We start from the raw sequence: 26,474 nt of genomic DNA, 5'->3' as shown, positions 1-26,474 counted from the left end.
TACGTGGGCAGCAACAACCTTTCAAGAGGGTCCCTTCCCTCTTAGACATGAGCAGCAAAAAGGGTTGAGCCATTCCTGGCAGAGAACAGCAAGAGAAGTATTCTTTCAACCAAGAAGACTAAGAAAAAAAGAACTATTTTTCAATCCTACCAAGAACAGTAAGGACAGGAGGTTATTTTCTTCATTACCGAGACCAAGAACGGTAAAGAAAGGAGGTTATTTTCTTCATTACCGAGACCAAGAACCCTAATGCAGTGTTGGATTCACAATTACCTCGCCGAGTTACTAGATTTATGGCTAGGGACCATAACATAGAACCATCACGGCCTTGACCTCTACCAGAAATACTATGGCCTATGTACGTTACCATATCCAACACGACCTCTTACAAAGTTTGATTGTCCTTAAGTACTAAGAGCAACTGCATCAACCCCTTTAGCTTCTTTGATATCTTTTTATGTCATTGTTGTCTCCGCAAGCATTACCCTATTGAATGCTTTGAAAAGTAACAAAATGTCATCTAAGGCAAACATATGAGTTTAAACTATATCAAATTCTAGCCTCAAACCATCCAAGAACTTTGCTACATAAATTTGTCCATGTTGTTTTTTAAGGTCTTTTCCATTTGTGGTGAGGGGATGAAAATTGTTAATTTCCTGCAAAATGCTCTACATCTTACTATAATGATTAGTCAAGGTGATTTCACCTCTTCCCAACTAAACAACTTAGCATATAATTCAAAAAATATAGAAATATTACTCTCTTATGCATATAAAATTTCAAGAGGCATACATATTTAATTAACTATGTTGTTGTTCATGATCTGATTTCTCAACTTGAGTCTATATGTTTGTCAGGTTAAACAATTAACCTCCTACGTGACTAATCATTTTAAAATAGAACCAAACTCAATCCAACGAATTATTTAATCTTATAATTAAATTACTTTTCTCAACACTTATTGAGACTTTTTCCCACACACCAAAAACATAAGCAAGGTTATCTTTTCAAAATAATGCTTAAAAATAGCAAAGATGACATCGGGTTATTGCAACAACAAAATATGGAAAAAAGACGATGAGTGTATGTTAAAACTTTCTTTCACTCTTGTAAACCAATCCAAAAACCAATACTTAACCAGATCTTTTAAGTACTAAAACATGTCTGCCAAGGAATATATGGAAGACACCAAAGATGCCTAAACAGCGGTAATTGCCTTTGAAGCAATCTAAATAAATCAAATTATAAGGCTCCACAAAAATATTGTATATATTTCCTAAAAATTGTCCTAAATGGGGAAGTAATCAACCTGAACTCTAGTTTTCTCCTTGCAGAAATAAGTTAAGCCGCATCCTCAGAGTGATGGGAACTGGTCTTGGAAATATGGTTCCCCAATATCCCTCGATCTTGTCGTGGCCCCCTTACATCCACTCTCAACCTGTTGTTATAATCCCTTTCACCGTCTTGCCAGCTTCCCCTCCCAAAATTCCGACCACTGATACGACCCCTTGGAGCTTCAGACTGAAAGCGGCCTCTTCCCCGTCCCCTTCCTGTGTAAAATAAGACATTCATGAGAAAATACCTCAAGACGAAAGACAAGGCAAATTTCAGTGTGTTATACAAGGTAATAAAGCAAAAAAAAAAAAAAAACAAGTTTTACAAACAACAACATTAGTCAGAATACTAAAGCACAAAGAATTAGATACATACTTCCTCCTCGTGGCGCATTTGTGTTAGCTCTTCTCTCCTCGATATGCACTTGTCGCCCAGCAAATTGAATAGGGGATGCCTAAGTTAAATAAAAAATCGCATAAAAGGATACCCAATAGGTTAAGGTACTTAAAACTCATCCTATGTTGATAATCTTCCCATAAGTAACAGCCGACAATAAGAAGTTTGTCAAATCAGATATTCAAACAAAAACGTACGTTGACAGCACTCTGCACTCCAAGGACATCTTCGAATTCAACAAAGGCATAACAGATACCAAGATCCTGAGAAGCATTAATATAACAAAATTGAGAAGATTTCAACTCGCCAAATAGAAAGCAAGAACCTACTGTAAGAGAGGCTGACCTTGCGATTCCTGACAACAACACCTTCAGGCCTGATTCTACCAAAGCTGTTGAATTCCAGCTCAATATCTGATGCAGAAACTGTAGAGGGCAGGTTCCGCACGTAAACGGACCTACCTTCCCCTGAAAAAGTCAACATATTGACTGAAGAATTCAGTACTGAATCAAAAGAAGAGCTGTTACAACAGTTGGGGAGGGAAAATCTCAGATCATTAAACTAACCATGGTGTACATCATTTTGAAACATGATACAAAATTTGATATTTTCAAATATATTTGTGAAAAATATTGAGAAAAATTGAATAGATGTTGGAGAAAATAACAAGCACCCAGGAAACACAAATTTGATTAATTCTCTAGTGTCCCCTAGGGAGGCATTTGATTTTTATTTATAATTACGTAAATTTATGAACATTACTCTCACTCCTCACATATAATAATTATAAAAATATCTGTACTAACTATAAATATCAATGCACCTCTTTTTGACCTAAGGCTGTTTGGTCTAGTGTTATTCTCTTTACATCAGGTGCATCAGGTCGCGAGTTCGAATCACACCACGCCCCTCTCAAACAAAAAAACAAAAAACTATAAATATCAAAAGCCTCTCATACTTACCTTACTACCCCCACATACCCTAATTTGCGTCCTAATAGAAGTGATGACCAAATTATGTCTTCATAGTTCATATTCAGTGTTGCTCATCTTTTGAGTCGAAGAAGTCAATACATCATTTCCAGAAAACCACCAACTATCCCATGCTAACATGCTACAGGATCATTTGCCATCATCTCACAGGATCCATAGTTGCAATTGTTTGCATCATCTGCATGGATCCTTCTCATCCATTCTACTTCATCATTTGCTAATTCACACCTAGGTCCACTTCACAGGGAAATATTAGCATGAGCACTATCACTAGATATGGAGACATTTTTTTAATAATTAAATAAAATCTAAAACCAAATCTCAACCAAAGATAACTCTCCTTCACCTTGCTTGTACCAAGAAACTAAAAACAAGCACAGAGAATTAACCAGAAAATTTAGCGCTATGCTTCCAATTTGGCAAACTTATAACAGATTTTTCTTTTGAATGAATCTAAAATAAATGAACCTTCTTCTTCAGGTGTTGCAGTTTCCTCCACTGTTTCTACACCATGCTTATCATGTGCAATTGCTGGCTCTGGAAGGGACTGCTGGTGAGACTGTGCTGAATGCCACTCTGAACTCACAGGGACACTCTTGTTTGATGAAGCCTGAGTAGCAACTGGAGCAACTTGTTGGTTTTTGAAAATTCGCAACTTCAAACACAAAATACAATATACTATTCATAAACTGAAAATAAATGAGAAAAGAAAAAGGCCTTCCAAATGAAACATGAATTGCAAAAGAAAAAGGAAAGAATAAAATAAAGGATATGTTCAGATGAGGAATCAGAATTTGGGCTAAAAACTTAGAAAAATGGGACTATGGTACATACAATAGAAGCATACGTTTGCTTTGGGACTTCCCCAACTGGCTCCTGGGCAGCTACAGAGGCCACATCCCGTGTGTTGTTTCCTGCAACTGGATATGAAGCACTGGAATCTTCCGCATCCGTTTCTTCAGCTACTCTGTTATCAGCTTCCAAAACTTGCTGGGACTCGGGCTTGCTATAGTTTTCAACCATATTATTTTCTTCCACATGTGGAGAAACAATATACTCTCTTGCTTTAAGTTCTCCTCCAAGAATGTAATCTGGAAGCAAATGATAGAGACCAGTCTAAAGTTAAAAGCACTTCAAACGAACCAATTTGGAAATCAATCTATAGTTGGTACCTATAACAAGTAACTACAGGCACCAACTATATAAGCAGAGAAGAATATTAGGAGACTAATCATTCAGTAACCAAAGCTTCAGTTGCGTTTCTTCATTTTTTAAGTTGCTAACTTACTTTTCAAAGTGAAAATAAATTATACCTCCACATTTGTTCCTACCACCATCAGTTGATTTAGCTTGCTTAAGTATTTAGTAGTACTACGTAGACCAAACTAATTATACAAGAACCTTTACATTACTAGGTTAACAGAATTGAAACAACATATAGAGAAGAAAAGAGAAGATAGTCTTTTATGAGGAAACAACATTGTAGCAATTCTTGTTCGACCTTCAAAATAGCATCACTTAGCCCATCCTACTTTCTTATTTGAAATCTGTCATTGATCAGAGAAGTTTGGCCAAAGTCATGGGTACCTCGCTCTGAAAGAGGATTTGATGCAATAAGCGGAGACTCAAAAGTGCTGCTGGTTAACATGGACATCGGATGTGGAGGAATTTGCTCCTCATCAAGGAGGTGGAAAACATCATTGAGCACAAAATACCCTTTCTCTTGAGGAGCTAGAAAAAAGGTTTCCACAAACTTCCTCCTTCCACTAAAACTAGTGATTTGCACATAGCCAGTAACAGTCACCAGAACACCGCCACTCCAAGAATCCAGAGAATGTGTTGTTTTAATCTCTATTCCACTGAAATTCAGAGACATGACAAGAGAATGGATTTGCTGCAAAAATAAAAAATTTAGTCAATCTTCACCAGTAGGTATGCACATATTGCATCAAGTTGAAGTCAATACTAAAAAAAATGTTTGAGAGGATTAAACAAAGCGAACATAGGTGGTAACAAGTAATGCACGTAATACTACTGCCAAAACTGCTTAATATTGAGTTCTTGAGTTCAAATGAATGTTCCTGATAAAAGATGCTTTAAGAGCGAACTTAAGCGAACAAACTGATGTTAACCTGTGAATATAGATATTTTACCACAAGATCTAATATCAGGGAAGAAAAGCCATATTTCTAAACTCTTCTCATACAAAAAAGATAATAATGACAGCATTGATAATTTCAGTCTTCTCTTTGATTCTGAATTAGCTTCAGAACTTACTTTCATTTCCTTTCCAAAAAAAGAAAAAAAAAGAAAAAAGGAATGAATACAATAACATTCGTGGACAGATACGATTTCCATTTACAGGCATGCATTGCCAATTGTCTCGACTACTCCAAGTCATCGGTTTTTCTGTGCCACACGGTTTCCGAATCCGACAGTGGCTTGAGAATGGTAATCAGTATTTTTTGGTGTTACCCATCGCACAGAAGCTGCCAAGAAATTTCGTGAACCCAAGTAGGAAAGTTTTCAAACGACTTCCAACTTAGTACGCGAACAAGTTCAGAAAAGTTAATTCGTGTAATTTTCAGATATAGCAAAGAAGCGAATGACAAAGGAAAAAGCAGAGGCTGGAAATAAAACCCAGACAAGAACGAATTTCGCGTGAATAGAGATAGAAGAGTACCAGCATTGCCGAAGCCACCTCGTTCCTGTCTCCATCAATACGAAGCATGGTGCTTGCATCAGTATAGAACTGGTAAACCAACTTAGGATTGCGTTCAAGAATATAATAGTACTGTTCAACGAAGCAGGATCCCACCTATAAAAGGAAGACGAAATAAGTAGAAGGCGTGAGTGATCTACGATGAATCACATTGAGATATAAAGAGAATTTTTTTATCAAATAACCTGGATAGCACTGACGGGACCGACAAATGGAGACGCCATCATCGCTTCAAAAACGCATGCAAGGAGAGACAACTCAAAATCCTCAAGTTCAAAGCTCCCACTCCAAAACCCTAGATCTGCAATGCCTGAAATAATTAAAAAAAAAAAAAAAGCCGCAGACATATTAGGGTTCCGACAACATCTCCAGAGATACCTCCCATCAAGTTCACATCCGTGGCCAAAAAAAAAATAAAAAAATAAGAGCTTAAACTGCTACAGTAATAAAAAAATCAAACTTGAAAGGAGGATAACAGACAACAGGAACGCTAAAATTCGGAAAATCACGAAAGAAAACCTTAGATTTTAAAAGATCAACCTCCCTTCACTCTTCTCCACTGATTTTTCGGCGCTCTTATACGAGGAGAGTCTCAGACGGTCACACCAGAAACGACATGTGAAAGAAGAGTATTTATAGTGTATACCACATGTCTAACCTGCGCCGGCAGTCGAAACGCGTGGCGCCGCTTAAGGAGCAAGCTAAGCAGCTCTTGCAGTGGATGCCTCCTGGTTTTCTATGAGGAGTCGTCACTCGTCATTCGTCAGTGCGAAAGGAAATTTGGATAGATTGAAGCGCGAGTGATGCAACGGAACTTTTCGCATTTACGGCGGGGAGACGAACTCTTGGCTGCTAAAATGTTTTGTTGCGTTAATATGGATGTCCACGGCGGGAGCATTTAACTAAAAAGGAATCCAAGGAGATCTTTTCCATTTCGAGGGGCCGACTGCATTGACTACAGGCGTATTCCCTACCCTTTCGCTGTCGCACTGAATTTCCTACACTGCTTCCAGCCTTCCTTTTCACTTCCTTGATGATTTTGGATCCAATACAATCATGTAAGTACTAAATACTGGACATGAATACTTGTCACATCCCCCCTCCTAATTCAATTTGTGTAATCTACTACGTAGAGTATTTTTTTAAAATGATATATAAATTTTACTAATTTTATATTAAACTTTAATTCTGTTAATATGGATAGATTGTTACAACACATTATTATAGATTTTGTCTAAATTTTTTATTTAGTATTTTCTATACAAGAATAGTGTTCACTACGAAGAAAAATGACTTTCGAAAGCGATTATTTTTGTTGGCTTCATTGGCGCATCCACTTCTAGTGAAAAAATCATTGGAAGAGTTCCTTTTTTGTATTTCTACTAGTATAGGTTCCCTGAACGGATTTTAAAATTCATTAGTAAATTTAAAAAACTGAACCAATGAATTTCAAAATTCGCTACTAAAGTTTTGTACCTCTATCAGTTAATTTTAAAATTCATTGGTAGAGAGTTTGAACTCTATCAATAAATTTCAAATTTCTTCAGTAGTAGAGTTTTTAAACTCCAATAACAAATTTCAAAATTCACTAGTAGAGATACAATGTTTCGGTAACAAAATTTTAAATTCATTGGTAGAAGTTATTCAACTTATTTTATATAATTTCTCGTAGTGAATTTAATATTTTCATTGGTATAAGTTATTTAATAGGTTTTTTATTCATATCTTATAGTTGTGAATTTATAATTTTGGCTAGTGATACTATTATTTAAATATATTAATTTATTACTTTTATACATTCCCATGTATAATATAACATAAAAATATTAACAAAAAAATAAATTAACCAATTAAATTATAAAAATGAGCATATATATATAATATAACTCATACAAAAAATTATGCGTTATCTAGGGGCAAATCCAAAGAAACGTCTCTCTTGTTGCATTTGCTGAAAGAATGACGCATCCGTCCTAGAATGAATTTTACATAGCTTCATATTTTCCTCATACTCATCTTGTAGATGCTCTAAACGTTCTTCATTGCTATGTTGAGATTCTTAAGTTTGACAATGGACATTCCTTAGCTCCTCTCGTGTTTGGCTCAAAGCCTCATAGGTCTAACATAACTTGTCCTCAAGATGTGTTGAAGAGCGAAAGAATCTTACATGACTTTCATAGTAAGAAGTCTCACAGAGTCAAAATTAATATGGTGTAGTTTCAGTTAAAGGTGTTTTAGTTATATTAATCTTCTATTTATGTTCAGTTATTCAATTATTTTTAGACTTATCTTTTAGTATTTAACTTTGGGAGTAATTGAGATTAGGGTGGTTTAATTGCAATTGGATTTTATTTGTTTACTCTATTATAAATAGAGGCTCATTGTACTCAAATTACAACTAGTAAACTATTTCTCTTTTCCAGAAATTCAACATAGTACCAGAGTGGGTTTTGTGAGTTAACTCAGTCGATCCACAGAGATAATATAATTCTTTTATGATTTATCATCTCTAGTAGTTTAGGTTCGTATTTTATTTTTTTCTTTCTTTCTTTCCTATCCCAATACCCATAACTTTTTTGGTGTTGGTGCCTCCATACTGAACTTTTCATATTGTAAATTATATATTGACGAAAAGATCTTTGAGTCTATATTCTAACACAAAAAGAAATTTGGCAATCAGTATTTTATACAAAGAGAAATCGATATTTAAAGCAGCAAAGTCAGATTGCAAAAGAGGTTCGAGCAACAATAGAAATCTTCAACTTTTGAGGCATTTTATGCCATCAAGAATGAGACTTTATATATAGAATTATATGTCAAGAGATAGATCTATAAGTATATTTTCTTACCTATTAAACCAATTTTAGAGGGAGATATTAATATTGAAAGAGTCAATGGTCATGCTAGGCAAAGACAGGAAGAGTACTTAGTTCGGCCAGATTATAGAGTTTGAAATCTATCAGATTCTTTCTCTCAAAAGAAGCATATTTTATGAAGAAATATTATACTTGAATGAAAGGTATCAAAATCAAGTTTCAAAAGGAGAAAATTTCATGTCAAGCTGATCTATATGTAAGGACCGTCAAGCTATAGAATGAAAAAATAGAAGGTCATAATTTAGATCAGCATGCTTACGTCAAGAATGGATTGTGCTAATAGGTTTCAATTTTTTCCAGTAAACTTCTTAAGGAGTCCTTTTGTATGCTTGGATTAATTTATGAAAATTATATCTTCAGTTCGAAGTACTTGAAGTCCAAAAAAGAAAGAGATTCACCATTACACTCATTTCAAATTCATTTATAATAACCTTACTTAAATTCATCACATTATGAGGTGTTAGTTGAACCAAAATAATATCATCCACATAAATTTGAACTATGATCAAATTCTATCACTCTAGTGAACAAGATTTTATCCACGCTGACAAAATATGATATATTTGGTCTTGTGATTGTGAGACAAATCACTTTCCCAATTAAATGTTATCAATTGTGTTATTAGATTCGACACTTAATTTCACATTGGGTTCCATTAGTGTATCAACTAACTTACACCCTAGCATTCTAGTTTCTTTGAATAGATCTAGTACATATTTTCTTTGAGAAAGGATTATACCAAGGATTGACTCTAAAACTTTGATACCGAGGAAATAGATGAGTAATCCTAGGTTCTTGGTTTGGAACTCTCGATTTAAGTTCCTTTTTATCTATTGGATTCCTTCTGTGTCACTCCCTGTGATAATAATATCATCAATATATACAACCAAATAATAATATCATCAACATATACAATCAGATAATAATATCATCAACATATACAATTAGATAATAATATCATCAACATATACAACCATCAAAATCACACCTTTCATGAATCTTGTGAACATAGAGTGACCACTCTCACATCTCTTAAACCTAAGCCGTATAACTGTTGACCGTAAGTTGACTCCCATATTGCTTTTGATGATAACAAAGTTTAATTGATCTAACAACTTAAAAAATCTATGTATTTCAGATACTTCACCTTCAAGAGTAAATATATCTCAAGGTCTAAGGCTTTGTTAGATTTAGGATCCCATGATAAGGTACTCGACCAAGAGGGGGAGAGAGGAGAGAAAGAATAAGAGGAAGGAGGAAGAGAGGAGAAAGGTGAGAGAGGGATGACTAAGGAGAGAGAGAGAGAGAGAAAAAAGGACGAATTTGAGAGAGTAGAGGGAGAGACTTAATGATCTACCCCTTGTCTTGAGTCATTATTTATAGTTGATAAAGGAAGTATACAATGATTACATTGTCCTTAGGGCTACAAGCTCTTAAAAGGAAAAGACATAAGTAGACATACATCATCTTCTCTAATTATACTTTTGTGTCATCCTTATGAGAAGAACACTAATTTACACCCATTGCCATCTCTTTGACGTGGGAAAAGTATTTACCTTAATCCCCCTTTGAGATATCTTCCAACACTCCCATTCAACCTAAGGGAGAGAAAACGTTGTAGATACCTAAATTGTTGCATATAGTGGTGTGTATCTTGGATATGACCTGCTTTGTATATCTCCCGCTTGTCCTTGAGATGAAACATGTTTGAGAGATATAATGCCAAACATGGCAATCTACCTCAATGTGTTTTGTTCTCTCGTGGAAGATTTGATTTGAAGTAATATGGATGGTTGCCTAATTGTCGCAATGGAGTTCCATATGACTCTTTTTGTGGAACCCTAATTCAGTGAGGAGAGATTTGATCTATAGAAGCTCACTTACTGCATAGGCAATAACCCTGAATTCTTATTCAACACTAGATCTAGCAACGACATTCTACTTTTTACTCCTCCATGTAACCAAGTTTCCTCTAACTAAGGTGAAATAACCAGAAGTGGACTTCTTGTCATCAAGTAACCCAACCTAATCTGCATCCGTAAATCCTTCAATGTTGAGGTGATCGTGATATTTTTATTGAAGTCCCTTGTCAGGAGTTCCTTTTAAATATCGGAGGATTATTTCCAGAGCTTGCCAGTGAATAAATTGTGGTTTGTGGATGTACTTACTAACCACACTTATGGCATATGTTAAATTTGATCTAGTTATTGTAAGATAAATGAGTTTCCCAACAAGCCTATGATATTTTCCTACTTCCACATCTTCATTGGAGCTTACACACAACTTGGTGTTAGCATCCACAGGAGGATCAGTCGGTTGGCATCCCATTATCCATGTGTCCTCTAGCATATCAAATCCGATGTTTTGATTGGAACACCTCAGTACCAAAAAAAATTAGAAGTCCAAGGTCTTTTGTTTTGTATTCCTTGCATATATTCGCTTTGACTTCTTGTATTCCTTTCGCATCACTACCAGTTACAACCATATCATCTACATAAACTGCCAGTAATAAACTTCCCTTAAAGGTGTTCTTGACAGATATAGAATGATCAATAGAGCATATATGGAACCTCAAACTGGAACATTACTAGACTCAATTTGTCGAACCATGCCCGAGGAGACTGTTTTAAGCCATGTAATGATTTCTTCAATCTACAGACCAACTACCCTTCAACCACAAAACCAAGTGGTTGATGCATATAGATCTCTTCCTTAATATCACCATTTTAAAAGGCATTTTTTACATCAAGTTGATATACCAGCCAAGAAGAATTTGTAGCAAGTGATAATAGGATTCGTACCAATTTAACTTGGCCCCTAGGGAGAAGGTTTCCTCATAATCAACTCCATAGCACTAAGTGTAGCCTTTGGCAATGAGACGGGCTTTAAGACAAGCCACAAAACCATTGGGATTTTGCTTGGAAGGAAGTGGAACCAAAGTTCATTTTGATTCTCATATGAAGCATTCATTTCCTCTTCCATTGTTGCCTGCCATCCTGGAAGTCTCAGAGCTTCTAGATATGACCGTGGAATAGATAAAGAGGAGATGGATTCAATAAATTGACTACAAGAAAAGGACAACCAATGGTGAGAAAAAAAATTTGATATAGGATGAGAAGTGGAGGGCCTAGTGCAAGTCCTAGGCTCCTTTTGTATAGTTATGGGCCTAGTATCAAATTGTGGAGCAAATATGATAGGTGAAGATAAGCTTATCTCTGAGGGATCCATAAAATCCATAGGTGTGGTATCGACCGCTGATTTAGGGGGTTGAAGGAGATCCAAATAAGTGGCACAACAAGTCTCAGAGTTGTTTGAACCGATGAAAGACCAGGATAAGCATCTTTGGAAGAATAAAAAGATGTGTCATAAACAAAGTAACATCCCTGGAAATAAGTACCTTCTAAAGAGAAGGATTATGGTAGACATAAACTTTTTGGGTACAAGAGTAACCCAAGAAGATACACTTAAGAGACTTAGGATCAATCTTTCTCTTCTAGGGGATGTGATGAATAAAATATGTGCATCCAAACACTTTCAAGGGAAGGGAGACGAGATCTTCATCAGGAAATAACAATGAATAGGGGATTTATGTTTAAGCACTGAGGAAAGCAACCGATTAATAAGGAAGCAAGTAGTAAGAATGGCATGAGGCCAGTAATTCATAGAATAAAGCAGGCCAGGGGCTACCTCTAGGTGATGTTTGTTTTTCCTTTCGGGCACATGATATCTGACGGATAATTCCTTGATCCTGAAAAAAGGATTGAAATTCACTAGACAGGCACTCTTTGGATTTATTGGAACAAAAAACTTATAAGTTTTTACCTTGGCATGAAAGGGCTTAAAGATGGGAAAAATATTAGACCTTTCTTTAAACAAAAACAACCATGTGACTCAAGTAAAATCATCCACAAATGTGAACAAAAACTTAACTTATGAAATATTTGAGACACTCAATAGTCCCCATACATCAGAGTGCATTAAGGAAAAGGGAGCAAAACCTTTAATTTCAGCTCGAGGAGAATATGTTGTCCTCTGGTGTTTGCTCAACTAACATACTTCAAAGTTTAAACCAAACAATGTGTTGATTTCTAAGGGCAACACATAAAAACAATAGATCTCAAGGGAATGGGAGAAGAGGATAACTCTAGCTCTTGGGAGAGAGGAGAGAAGAAACATTGGGAGAGAAAGAAGAGGATAAGAGAGAGAGGGATAAGGATGAATTTGAGCCAAGAGGAAGAGGTTTGAATGCTCTACTCCATGCCTTGATGCTACATTTATATTTGTGAGAATGTGTTTACAATAACTACAATACCCTTTTGTTGGAAGATGGGCCCAAGCCCACAAGACTAAGGAAGGCCCACACATCCAAGAGAAGTGGAAGACGGGCTCAAGGCCCACAAACCAAGGAGAAGGCCCATAGGTCCACAAGTGATGCTAGGATGGTAAATAAAGAGTCATCTCATAGAGATGGCATTGGTGTAATTAGTTTAAATTTTAGGGGTATTATTATAATAATATAATATTATTAATCTATAAATTGAGCTATAGGACACAAGTCCATAACCTCTTTTCTCTTCTATTTTCTCCCAATGTCCCTATCTTTTTCTCCATGAGCTAAATCCATGTAGTTCTAATCCATAGAGTTCTAAAAATCAACATGGTATCAGAGCATTGATTTTTAGGACTCGTAGTATGGTTTTCAGGATTCCTTTGATGATCTTTTTTATTGTTGCTGCAATTCATTTTTTGATTTTGTTGGTCATTTTCTCCTATTTTCTAGTATTACGTTGTTGTTTGTTCTTGTTCCCATATCCGAGTTGACTGAGGAAAACAACAACATACCCGTGGGTTTAGGGTTTAGGGAAAGTTTTGTCTTTCCTACTTTATGCCCTCTGCTTTCTAACCGATATTCAGTCTCTGTTCTTAAGTATTTACACATTTTGCAACTTCTTGTTGTGGGTCATATTAGTCAGGATAAGAAGAAGCAGTAACAGAAGAGAGGAAGTCATAGGCGACGCTGAAATTCCGAGTCCCTATACCGGGACGCAAAAATATCCTGATTACAAGCGCCCTACCTTATGTTAATAATGTTCCGCATCTCGGAAACATCATTGACTGCATTTTGACTACTGATGTATTTAATCGTTACTGTCGAAATCATGGCTACAATGCCATCTCTGGATCAATTTTTTCTCTCATGTTGGAAGGAAGTCATCTCTTTTCTCCCGAGCTTACTGTTGCAAACTCGGAGGTGTAATTAGCCAACTCAGAGCATCGTCAATTCGAGTTGATCTTGTGATCTCATGAAATTCCGAGTTGCTCTATTTGCTCTGCTGATTGATTCATTGCCGATCTTCTATTTCTAAAAGTTCTATTTGGTCGACTAATTCTTGTTGTCCATTGCTCTTTGCCAAAAGTTGTTGACAAGTTGATAATAAGTCGTATCTAGAAGTGAGCTTAATCTGGCAAAATCTGGTTAGTTTCTTCGCTGGTGTTGTATCGGATCCACTCTATTCGGAAGCCAGCATCTAAAACAATTCTGGTCTGTGATCCCTGGTACATCGAATCTTTGCTTATAGATCTCCTCGCTGGTCCTCGTTATAACTTTTGTTGTTTCCGTAACTTCCGAAGATAGAATCTCTTCACTGGCCTTTCCTTTGCCAGATGACTTTATTCTTAAATTCGTATTGCTCTACTCTGTAAATTACTCTATTAGCTCGGTTAGAGCTTGATTAGTGGATTGTGATTGTATTCGCCATTTTATCATGAGAATCGGTTTCTCATTAAGTATGGTCTCAAACTACTACCAGTTGAACCTCCCTTGGTAACACGATGTCATTAATACCTGATGGGAGGTTGGCACAATTATGGTTTTTGGATTCAGTTTGGTCCCCCGTCTCGTCACTCAAGCCCCTTCAGTTTGGCTATCGCCGAGAGTGTTCATAGATCAGAAGCGCCAAATAGAGAACAAAGAGAAGGAATCTGAAGCGTATGGAAGGAGGCATGATCTACGCTTCCGTTTAAATTTATATGATGAATTTCATGTCGTTAGAAATTCATGTTTAGGCTTACAGTTGGTATCAAACCAAACTTTTAATCCTTCGTATCGGTTCCATTTGAGCTTAAGTGTAAAAGCTCTATTTTCGGTCTCTGTTTTTTTAAAAAAATTATGTGGTCTCTGCATGAGAGAGTGTGGGCTCTGGCATCGACGACAACCAGCGTCGGAGCATGATGTCGGCGCTGGAGGCCATTCCGCACAGTTTGTTGGCATCAACAACTTACAGAACGCCAACAGAGCTTGTCGTTGTACACTCTCTGTGAGCTCACCGCAGTGACAGTTCGTGACTCTTTGGCATCGCCATAACACGTCGGATCCGGCGTCGACGATATTTCCGATAGGTTTGCTGGCGTCGATGACTTTAAGGAACGCCGACAAACCTTTATCTCTACGGACGACTGGAGGTTGAAGAAGACCTCCAGCGCGCAGATATGAAATTAAATTCATAAGGTATTTTTGTAAATACCGTCGAGTTGGCTCGGGATGAGTCTTCTGTGACTCGCCGTTCCAACTCGGCAACCGCAACTCAGGTTGGCATGACACGATGAAAAAAAAAAAAAGGGCATGGGTCAACTCGGACGAGTTGAGTTGGCTTGTCGTTCCAGGACTGAGCCGACTCTATACTTATATTTGATTTTGCACCAGTGGGATTTGAACCCGCACTTGAAAAATCATCTGTGCTAGTGACCATTAGGCCACTGGCCGTCAGCTGTTATGTGTATTAGAATTTGTGGATTTATTTCCTGCTACAGTTTTTATGCATTTTTTGGCATATATTTAAATGCATGAAATTAAAGTTATGCATAATATTATAGTTTTTAATTTTGCATATCTTATGAGAATACTTTGTGCATAATGATAACATGTTAGTGTAAGTTAACATTATGCAATTCATGCTATTCTCATACATTTATGAGATTTAATGTCTAGTGATCCATATAATTTTTATTAATTAAAGAGTAGCCACAACATCTTTAACTTAATAAAAATTATATATTATGATTAGGATCACATAAAGAATATTAGACATTAATTGTAGCTAATTTGACTTGATATAATAAATTTTATCCCACAGGAATTTTTATTATATTTGAGTTTATTAGTTAGGATAAAATATCAAGTTATTCATAATTTACCCACAAGGATTATGAATTCATAAATAATTTGATAGTTTTATCATAAAGAAACAGTAAATATTAATTGTACTTAATTATACTTGATATAATAAATTTTATCCCACATAAATTTTTATTATATTTGAGTATATTAATTAGGAAAAAATATCAAATTATTCATAATTTACCCATAGGAATTAAGAATTCATAAATAATTTGATAGTTTTATCATAAAGTTTACTCATAAAGAATATTGAATCTGCTTGAATTAAAAAACATTTAGCCCACGGGCAAAGTTTTTTATGTGAATTGATTTAATTTTTAAGCATGATTTACATTGGTAAAGTATGATATTTTATTCAGGCCTTAGTTTTAACATAAGCATGTAATTTATAATTTTATGCAGTTGTACAACTTGCAAATTTCTCTGATATTCCTTGTGATATCCCTGGTCTTAAGGGAGATAACTATAAGGTCTGGAAAGAGAGAATACTTCTTCACTTAGGGTGGATGGACATAGATTATGCTATTAGGAAAGACAAACCACCAGTAATTACTGATACCAGCACTACAGCTGAAATTACACTTTATGAACGATGAGAGCGATCTAATCGCCTCAGTGTAATGTTCATTAAGACTAAAATTATTGCAGGTATTTGTGATTCTGTTGAGCAGTATGAAAATGTCAAAGACTTGTTGAAAGCCATTGATGAACAATTTGTCACTTCAGATAAGGCATTAGCAAGTACCCTAATCATGAAGTTTTCATCCCTAAAGCACACCAGTATGAGAGGTGTGCGCGAGCACATCATGCAAATGAGGGATATTGCAGCTCAATTAAAAAATCTCGAGGTTGATATGTCAGAATCTTTCGTGGTGCATTACATCCTGAATTTCCTTCTGCACCAATATGGACCCTTCAAAATCTCGTACAACACACATAAAGATAAATGGTCAGTTAATGAATTTTTGACCATGTGTGTTCAAGAGGAAGGGAGATTGGTGATGGAACAAGAAGAAAGTGTCATGCTGGCAACACATGGAAATGGCAAGTATCAAGCCAAACAAAAAGGGAAGGGTAAAATACCCCCCAAGTTGGTATTAAGAAAGATTCAAGTGTTTCTTCTGTAAAAAGAAGGGACGCATGAAGAAGGAATGCGCCAAGTTTCAGAAATGGCTTGCTGACAAAGGTACACCAACCCATTTGTTTGTTATGAATCTAATATGGTTAATGTCAATCATTACACTTGGTGGATTGATTCTGGATCAACAATCCACATATCGAATTCCTTGCAAGGTTTGAAAAACCTAAGGAAACCAATGGGAAGTGAGCATCACATTTTCTCAGGAGACCAGATGAGCTCACATGTGGAAGCTATAGGAACTTGCTATTTAAATTTAAGTAGTGGGTTTGTTTTAAAATTAGAAAAGACCTTTTATGTTCCAAGTTTCTCCAAAAACTTGATTTCAGTTTCAAGGCTTGTACCTTATGAATATTCTTTTAACTTTCCAGACTCATCTTTCAGTTTATATTATAAGTCTGATTGCGTTGGGAATGGTACATTGTCTAATGGTCTTTATAGCATTAATTTACAAAACAATGCCACTTACGGTTCAATGCATGTTCACACTGGTAATAAAAGAGATGTTATTAATGAGGATTCCTCTACATTATGGCACCAGAGATTAGGTCATATCTCCATAGAAAAAATTAAAAGATTAGTGAATGAATAGGTACTTAATACTTTGGATTTTACTGATTTTGAGACTTGTGTAGATTGCATTAAGGGAAAACAAACTAACAAGTCAAAGAAAGGTGCCAATAGGAGTTCAACCATATTAGAGATCATACATACTGATATATGTAGTCCAGACATGGACTCACATGGTTAGAAATACTTCATCTCTTTTATAGATGATTCCTCACGATACATGTATCTCTACATGTTTTATAACAAGAATGAAGCATTATATGCCTTTAAGATCTTTAAGGCTGAAGTAGAGACACAATGCGGTAAGCAAATTAAGATCGTGAGATCAGACAGAGGTGGAGAATACTATGGTAGATACACAGAGAATGGACAAGCACCTGGGCCATTTGCAAAGTTTCTTCAAGAACATGGGATTGTTGCCAATATACCATGCTTGGTTCTCCGGACCAAAATAGTGTAACAGAAAGAAGAAACCGAACATTATTAGGCATGGTGTAGAGTATGCTTAGCAACTCCAATCTTCCTAGATCCTTGTGGCCTGAAGCACTTAAGATGGCAGTGTATATATTAAACCGAGTTCCAACCAAGGTTGTTCCAAAAATGTCATTTGAATTATGGAAAGGTTGGAAACCGAGTTTGAGACATATGTGCGTTTGGGGATGCCCGTCTAAAGTGAGAAGAAGTTGGACCCAAGGACCATTAGTGGGTATTTCATTGGATATGCTGAAAGGTCTAAAGGTTATAGATTTTACTGTCCATCTTACAACACTAGGATTGTGGAATCAGGAAATGCAAAATTTCTTGAAAATGAATTGATCAGTGGGAAGAATCCAACTCGGAACATAGTTTTTGAGAAGGATCATTCAGAATCTCAACTTCCACCTCAAGTGATAGATTGGTTATTGTTCATAGCACCCCTCAAGTACAAACTGGTGTTGAACAACCAATCATTGAAGTTCCACAAAATGCTGACGACATTCCAGTAGATGAGGTACTTCAAGAGTTGCCAAGCACTTTTGAACAACTAGTTTAACCACATACTTCTAAGAAAAATGATGGTTTAACATTAAGAAGATCTACTAGACTCAAGAGATCAGCAATTCCTGATGATTATATTGTGCATATGCAAGAATCTGACATTGGAACCGCAAATGATCCCATGTATTTTTCAGAAGCCATGAGTTGCAAAGAGTAAGAATTATGGTACAATGCCATGAAGGAAGAGATGAATTTTATGAAGAGTAACGGAGTCTGATATCTTGTTGAGTTGCCTAGTGGATTTAAAGCCATTGGATGTAAATGGGTCTTTAAAACAAAGAAAGACTCATTAAGCAACATTGAACGATACAAGGCAAGACTCGTTGCTAAGGGATTCACTCAGAAAGAAGGAATCGATTACAAGGAAATTTTTTCTCTTGTATCTAAGAAAGATTCCTTGCGCATAATTTTGGCATTAGTAGCCCATTTTGACTTAGAGTTGCAAAAAATGGATGTGAAAACGGCATTTCTCAATGGAGATCTAGAAGAGGAAGTTTACATGAAACAACCTATAGGATTCCCCTCTAGTGATGGTGACCAATTGGTTTGCAAGCTAAAAAAATTAATATATGGATTAAAACAAGCATCCCGACAATGGTATTTGAAATTCTATCATGTAATTTCTTCATTCAGGTTTGTAGAAAACATTATGGATCAATGTATATACCAGAAGGTCAGTGGGAGTAAAATCTGTTTTCTTGTTTTATATGTGGATGACATTTTTCTAGCAACCAATTTCGATATTAAAGATATGGGTGAGGCATCTTATGTCATTGGCATTAAGATTCATAGAGACAGATTTTAAGTATCTTAGGTCTATTTTAGGAAACCTGTATTAATGCAGTGTTAGAGAGATTTCAAATGAAGGTTTGTTCACCAAGTGTAGCTCCCATTGTGAAGGGTGATAGGTTCAATTTGAACCAACGCCCGAAGAACGACCTTGAAAGGGAACAAATGAAGGACATTCTATATGCTTCTGGTATCGGAAGCCTAATGTATGTTCAAGTCTGCACAAGACCTGATATTGCATTTGCTGTTGGAATGTTTGGGCGATATCAGAGTAATCCCGGGTTAGACCACTGGAGAGCTGCAAAGAAAGTAATGAGGTACCTTCAAGGAACCAAAGACTACATGCTGATGGATAGACGAACGGACAATCTAGAAGTCATTGGTTACTCAGATCTGACTTTGTTGGTTGTATTGATTCTCGCAAATCAACATCAGTATACATTTTCTTGATGGCCAGTGGAGCAATATCATGGAGGAGTGCCAAACAGACTTTGATCGCCACGTCGACTATGGAAGCCGAATTAGTTTCCTTTTTTGAGGTTACTTCACATGGTGTATGGCTTAAGAGTTTCATTTCTGGGCTTAGAATTATGGATTCTATCTCTAGGCCATTAAAAATATATTGTGATAATTCAACTGCTGTTTTTATGGCCAAGAACAACAAAAGTGGAAGTCGAAGTAAACACATCGACATAAAGTATTTGGTCATAAGAGAACGTGTTAAAGAAAAGAAAGTGGTCATTAATCACGTAAGCACTGAATTAATGATAGCAAATCCTTTGACTAAGGGCATGCCACCGTTTAAATTCAAGGATCATGTTGTGAATATGGGACTTGGTTCCATTATGTAAATTTTTCATTGTATGAACATTGTTATTTCAGTGAAATTCTTAATTAATGTGATGTTTTTTTCTCATATTTATGTGCACTTTAATTTTGAGAAAATTCATCTGTGTTGGACCAAGAGTAAACATAGGGTTTATTCATAAAGTATAAGAAATAAATACATAGTAATACATGAAAGATAATACTCGTCATTAGAAGACCTATCTCCATGATTCATGTATTTATTACTTAAATTCAGATTATCGATGGGTTTAAGATTATATTAGAAGTTTGGACCAAGTGGGAGAATGTTAACCGTTTTATCATGAGAAACAGTTTCTCATTCAGTATGGTCTCAAACTGCTACCAGTTGCAACTCCCTCGCTAACACGATGTCATTAATATCTTGAGAGGTTGGCACAGTTATGTTTTTTGGATTCAGTTTGGTCCCTCGTCTCGTAACTCAAGCCCCTTCAGTTTGAGCCATCGCCGAGAGTGTTCATAGATCGGAAGCGCCGAACAGAGAACAGAGAGAAGGAATCTGAAGCGTATGGAAGGAGGTATGATCTATGCTTCCATTTAAATGTATATGATGAATTTCATGTCGTTAGAAATTCATGTTTAGGCTTACAGTTGGTATCAGAGCAGACCTTTGATCCTTCGTATCGGTTCCATTTGAGCTTAAGTTTAAAAGCTCTATTTTTAGTTTCTGTTTTTAAAAACAAATTATGTGGTCTCTGCATGAAAGAGCGTGGGCTCTGGCATCGGCGACAACCAGCGTCAGAGCATGACGCCGGTGTTGGCGACCATTCCACACGGTTTGTTGGCATCGACAACTTACAGAACGCCGATGGAGCCTATCGTTGTACGCTCCCTGTGAGCTCACTGCAGCGACAGTTCGTGGCTCTCTGGCATCGCCGTAACACGTTGGATCCGGCGTCGACGATATTTTTGACAGGTTTGCCGGCGTCGACGACTTTAAGGAACGCCGACTGAACGCCAACAAACCTTTGTCTCTGCGGACGGCTGGAGGTTGAAGACGACCCCCAGCGCGCAGATATGAAATTAAATTCATAAGGTATTTTTGTAAATACCATCGAGTTGGCTCAGGATGAGTCTTCTGCAACTTGTTGTTCTAACTCGGCAACCGCGACTCAGGTCGTTATGACTCGGTGAAAAAAAAAAAGGGCACGGGTCAACTCGGACGAGTTGAGTTGGCTAGCCATTCCAGAACCGAGCCGACTTGGTACTTATATTTGATTTTGCGCCAGCGAGATTCGAACCTGCGCGCTGGCAAAATCATTTGCGCTAGTGACCATTAGGCCACTGGCTGTCAGCTGTTATGTATATTGGAATATGTTGATTTATTTCCTGCTACAGTTTTTATTCATTTTTTGGCATATATTTAAATGCATGAAATTAAAGTTATGCATAATATTATAGTTTTAATTTATGCATATCTTATGTGAATATTTTGTGCATAATGATAACATGTTAGTATAAGTTAACATTATGCAATTCATGCTATTCTCATACATTTACAAGATTTAATGTCTAGTGATCCATATAATTTTTATTAATTAAAGAGTAGCCACAACATCTTTAACTTAATAAAAATTATATATTATGATTAATATCACATAAAGAATATTAGACATTAATTGTAACTAATTTTACTTGATATAATAAATTTTATCCCACAAGAATTTTTATTATATTTGAGTTTATTAGTTAGGATAAAATATCAAGTTATTCATAAATTACCCACTGGGATTATGAATTCATAAATAAGGAGGTATAATCTATGCTTTCGTTTAAATTTGTATGATGAATTTCATGTCGTTAGAAATTCATGTTTAGGCTTACAGATTGACCTTCTGGATTTTTAATGTTCATCGCTATCTCTACTATTGTTCGTCGCTATCTCTGGTTTCTATCTTCGAAATATTATTTTCCATTGATTACTGTAAACTGAAAGTTGCTATTATCCAGCTATCGACTCGTTGGATTCCTTCCTCTACATTGCCATTTGTGGACATCGCTTCGACAACAACCACACCAGCATCTCTACTATGCAAGGAAGAAGATCACCTGTTGAATTATTTTTCCTAAGTTGGGAAGCAGGGGATTAAATCCGAGTTGCGCCTACTCTGATAGAGACCCAGTCCTGGCCGAGTTAACCCAGTGAACTAGCTACCCACTTGGGTTAACTCGAGCCAACTCACTCGGTCCAGGTTAATTCGGTCCGATCAACCCGACTCGGCCCACTTATTTTTTTGCCTCTGTTATACGTGTCCAGGTTCTAAGTTCTATACTTATTTCTTTTGCGACTCAGATATATTGGTTTAATATCTAACTCGGGTTGACTCCCTTTTCTCTGGCTGGATTATTATTTTAAAGTATTGGTAACTTATTCCTTGGTTAGCATATTATTTGGTGCCCAACCTTCGGATGAACTCGCATCAGATTATTTATGGGTCCTTGGATTTCCATTATTTGGTATGTGTTATTGGGCCCAAACCCATGCCAGTTGTTGCTATCGTTGTCTCTTTGGCTGAGACATTATAATCGAAGGACTTCTCAATTGTTGATTGTTATCAGCATTGGTTATTCTGATGAAGAATAAAGCACATGGTGGCCACAGAATCTTATCTTCCGGGTGATTACCCATTATCCCCCTTAACTGGCATTTATTACTCCTACCATTTGAGAGTCGGTGTCCTGTAGAGGGACACAGTGATGGAGGAATTTTATTACATTTTTTAGCAATGCTTATAGACCCACTACCTACAGAAGATAGGAGTATGCCCAACATTCAACATGAGTTATTTGATTGGAGTATGGAGTGATGTCTTACGGTTAGGAGTGATTTTACTCTCACTTATATTATGCCAATTGGGCCTCTTGGAAGAGACCACCAGTTTGAGGGAGAGTGTTCGAAGATATGGTGGACTGCCATTTTATATGGAAAATCCTATACACCATTTGCAACAAATTGGGAGTTCATGATGTTCTCTCACCCCCAACTTGAGGGAGAGTGTTGGAAGATGGGCCCAAACCTGCACGACTAAGGAAGACCCACAAGTCCAAGAATGTGGAATATGGGCTCAAGCCCACAAGACCAAGGAAGACCCACACATCCAAGAGAGGTGGAAGATGAACTCAAGGCCCACAAGTGATGGCAGGATGGTAAATAAAGAGTCATCTCATAGAGATGGTATTGGTGTAATTAGTTTAAGTTCTAGGGGTATTATTTTAATATTATAGGTTTATTAATCTATAAATTGAGCTTTAGGGAGAGGGTTAGGACACAAGTTCATAACCTCTTATCTCTCATGTTGTCTCCCAATGGGTGTCCCTCGCTTTTTCTCCATGAACTAAATCCATAGAGTCCTAAAAATCAACACCTTTGGCTACATGTTGAAAAAGGAAAATGACATAAGAAGACATACACCAGCTTGCATTGCCATTTGTATGAAAGTTCTCCTTATTTACTAGCCACGCTACCCCTACACACGTGGGCATCACTTAACACTTCCCTTGAAGTTGGTTTATTTATAATGGTGTCTCAATCAGGACATTGACTCTCATGGTATCCCAACCGTGATATTTTTTAGAGTTAAATTTATCATGGTGTCCCAATCCGGGCACCGACTCTCATGGTGTCCCAACCGTGATATTTTTGAGAGTCAAATAAATTATGGTATGAGAAAAGGTACTGAGGCTACCTCTTCTTCAATAATAATGTCTCATCCAAAGAGACATAATTACAGCAACTGTAATGTAACACAACCATCTTCCAACACATATAACACGAACCAAAATAATTAACTTTGTAGGACCCATGAAATAATCATAATCTGATATAAATATTTTTTCTTAGATGCATAAGCTTCATCTTTTGTACTCCCCCTTTCTTGAATATGTTGGTCACATAAAATTATCCACAATATATGAAATAAAATACCTCTTTCCTGTACTTCTTGTACTTCTCCCCCTCAAGCTGGGAAGTAATGGCAGTGATCCCAGCTTGAACCAAATATCATAGATGTAGAAATAAGCCCAAATAATAGAGATGTATAAATAAGCCCTAAAACCTGGGAGAAGTGAGATATTTTTCTGATATATCAACTCAAAAAGTGAAGCAAAAAAATGGGCATAAATTCGGATTTTTCAATACAACAGAATACTAGCATGACCTTTGATTCTTCCAATGTAAATATATATTTAACTATAGATCAGATTGACATAAAATTTTCTCCATACAAAACTATATTTAAATAAATTTCATCCAAGTATAACTTCTCTTCATAAAATATAATTATCAGAAGATAAATAAACTGATAGATTTCGGTCTCTGTCATCTGGCCTAACTAAGTATTATTTCTCCTTTTTTCTAGAATAACCATTGAGTCTTCCAAGATCAATATCTTCTTATAAAAAAATCATACTGAGAATTGGTTGAATAGGTAAGAAAATAGACTTAAATATATTTCTTTTGATATATAATTCTTAAAATAAAGTCTCTTTCTTGATAGCATAAAATACCTCGTAATTTGAAACTTTCTGATGCTACTCGAACCTCTTTTACAATCTGACCTTTGATGATTCAAATATCGATTTATCTTTGTAGATAACTCAGATAAAAAAAATTATTTGAATAGGTAAAAGAATAGACTTACATATATTTCTTTTGAAATATATTTATCCATATAAAGTCTAGTTTTTTATAGGATAAAATACGTTGGAAGATGAAGCTTGCTGCTGTTGATCAAACCTTTTTGCAATCTGACCTTCACTCATTCAAATATCAATATCTCTTTGTAGATAACTCCTATTTGAAAAAATCATTTTTATTTGGAAAGTAGACTCAAATATATTTTTTTCAATATATAATTTTCAATATGAAAATCTCAGTATATAGGTGAAAAAGTCAAAGCAAACTACGGGTGTAGGGACTGAAAAAAATAACTACGAACCTACACTTAGGGTTTAGGGTTTAGAGAAAATGATCTCATTATCTCTATAGGTTGACCAAGTCAACTCACAAAACCTGCTATGATACCATGTTGAATTTATGGAAAAGATAAATACTTCATTGACTTCATTAACTCAAACTAAAACTCTTCTAGGACGTGACCATAAGAAAAAGATGCATTTGTGAGTCCTTCTTGATCTTCCAACTTATGTGATAAGGATGTCAGCTCGTGGTAATCATGTGGGTCCTACTTCTTATGTGCTTGGGCCCATCTTGTGAGCCTTCCTTGGTCGTGTGACCCATCTTATAATACTCTTAGATATGTGGGTCTTCCTTGATCGTGTGGGCAGGAGCCCATCTTCCAACAGTTTGTAACTTGACTTACAAATAATCTTGACCAAGAAATTTATGTGCTTGAAAAAGAAATTTCAATTGTCTTTTTTTGTCTCATCTTGTTCTTGTAATCTTCGTCTTGTTCTCATTTTGTCTCTCCCTTTCTTGGAAATTCTAGCCACATAAAACTTGATTACCACAACACCTGGAATTCTTTATTGTTGTGTTACCTATGTCTTGCACTTCTTCTTCTACTTCTCCCCCTCAAGTTGGGGACCTCTTGGTCAAGAGACCCAACTTGCACAGTATAATGGTGAGATAAGAAAATTCACTCCTCACAAATTAAAATGGACATAGATTGAAACACACTCCACTCAATTTCAATGGTAGAAAAATAGCCAAACTTTAGGGCACAACAAAGTGACAAGTCACTTTCTAAGCGTAGCTCAAACAAAAAACACCTCTTGGATGAAGAATAAAAAGACTTGACTCAAGTTGGATGTTGGACACACTTTTATATTTTTAAGGTAGTGAGTCTATAGGCATTGCTTTGGAGTGATTTTAACAAAAATAAATTGAAGAAAGTACTTTTAGGAATGAAGGGTACGAATAAAAAAATAGCACATCTCATACTTCAAGAGGAAAGAGGCGCACACTACAACTCTTCATACTTCCAATTAAGAAGGAGGCACTTTTAGACAAAGATATTGATAAAAAGTGACCAGGTTTTACTCAAGAGAGAGGTAAAACAATAATTTCTCTATGAACATGATAAATGAGGAAACTCAAAAAAAAATCTCCAATAAGAAAGTTTTGAGATGGAACATAATAATAAAAAATTTCTAAACATCGACTTCTCATATCCATACAAATTCTCTTTTCTGATGGCATAAAATGGATCAAAAGTTGAAGTTTTTTGTTGTTGCTCGAACCTCTCTTGTTGCCTGACGTTTGCTGATTCAAATATCAATTTCTCTTTGTAGGAAACTCTGATTATCAAAATACCATTTGCCTTGGAAAGTATACTCAAATATTTTTCGTTAATTTATAGTTTTCACTATGAAAAGCTCACTATGGAGGTGAAAATGACAAAAAAACAACTGGTACTGGGACATAATAGAAAGAAAAAAAATAGAATATGAACCTAAACTATTTGAGATGATAGATAAAACAAAGGGTCACATTATCTCTGTGGGTTCACCAATCAACTCACAGAACCCACTCTAATACCATATTGATTTTTTTCAAAAGGGAAAAAGCTCACTAACGTGATGCAAGTTGAGTATATGAGCTTCTATTTGTAAC

General features: G+C 36.1%; 1 protein-coding gene across 5 annotated transcripts; it reads right to left on the bottom strand.

The window, feature by feature from the left end:
* Positions 1-1,084: 1,084 nt before the first annotated feature.
* Positions 1,085-6,282, bottom strand: LOC137960184 (nuclear transport factor 2-like). Of its 5 annotated transcripts, none has more exons than XM_068807723.1 (10): positions 6,092-6,282; positions 5,631-5,755; positions 5,407-5,541; positions 4,311-4,617; positions 3,558-3,814; positions 3,192-3,378; positions 2,077-2,198; positions 1,929-1,994; positions 1,711-1,789; positions 1,085-1,550 (listed from the first exon to the last, which is right to left on the bottom strand). In XM_068807723.1, the coding sequence occupies exons 2-10, from the start codon at positions 5,670-5,672 to the stop codon at positions 1,342-1,344; spliced, it is 1,404 nt and encodes a 467-aa protein (XP_068663824.1). In that variant the 5' UTR covers positions 5,673-5,755; positions 6,092-6,282; the 3' UTR covers positions 1,085-1,341. The 5 variants fall into 5 exon arrangements, with proteins under 5 accessions (XP_068663824.1, XP_068663817.1, XP_068663807.1 ...); XM_068807716.1 differs by having other exon boundaries at positions 6,104-6,282; XM_068807706.1 differs by lacking the exon at positions 6,092-6,282 and adding an exon at positions 5,965-6,060.
* Between the last annotated feature and the right edge of the window lie 20,192 nt (positions 6,283-26,474).

This window comes from Aristolochia californica, unplaced genomic scaffold (assembly GCF_029961685.1).
Source record: "Aristolochia californica isolate CCGP_79_NKW_82.1479 unplaced genomic scaffold, dmAriCali1.0.hap1 SCAF_1, whole genome shotgun sequence".
NCBI lineage: Eukaryota > Viridiplantae > Streptophyta > Magnoliopsida > Piperales > Aristolochiaceae > Aristolochia > Aristolochia californica.
The sequence above is the reverse complement of the archived record's forward strand: the minus strand, read 5'-3'. Positions and strand labels throughout refer to the sequence as shown.

What these genes read in the sequence shown, in the direction of transcription:
- LOC137960184 (XM_068807723.1), bottom strand. Translation starts at nt 5,672, where the DNA reads ATGATGGCGTCTCCATTTGTCGGTCCCGTCAGTGCTATCCAG. An exon ending in AAATCCTCTTTCAGAGCGAG is followed by an intron (nt 3,815 to 4,310) that starts GTACCCATGACT and finishes ATTTGCTTCCAG; the next exon opens with ATTACATTCTTGGAGGAGAA. An exon ending in AGCAAACGTATGCTTCTATT is followed by an intron (nt 3,379 to 3,557) that starts GTATGTACCATA and finishes TTGTGTTTGAAG; the next exon opens with TTGCGAATTTTCAAAAACCA.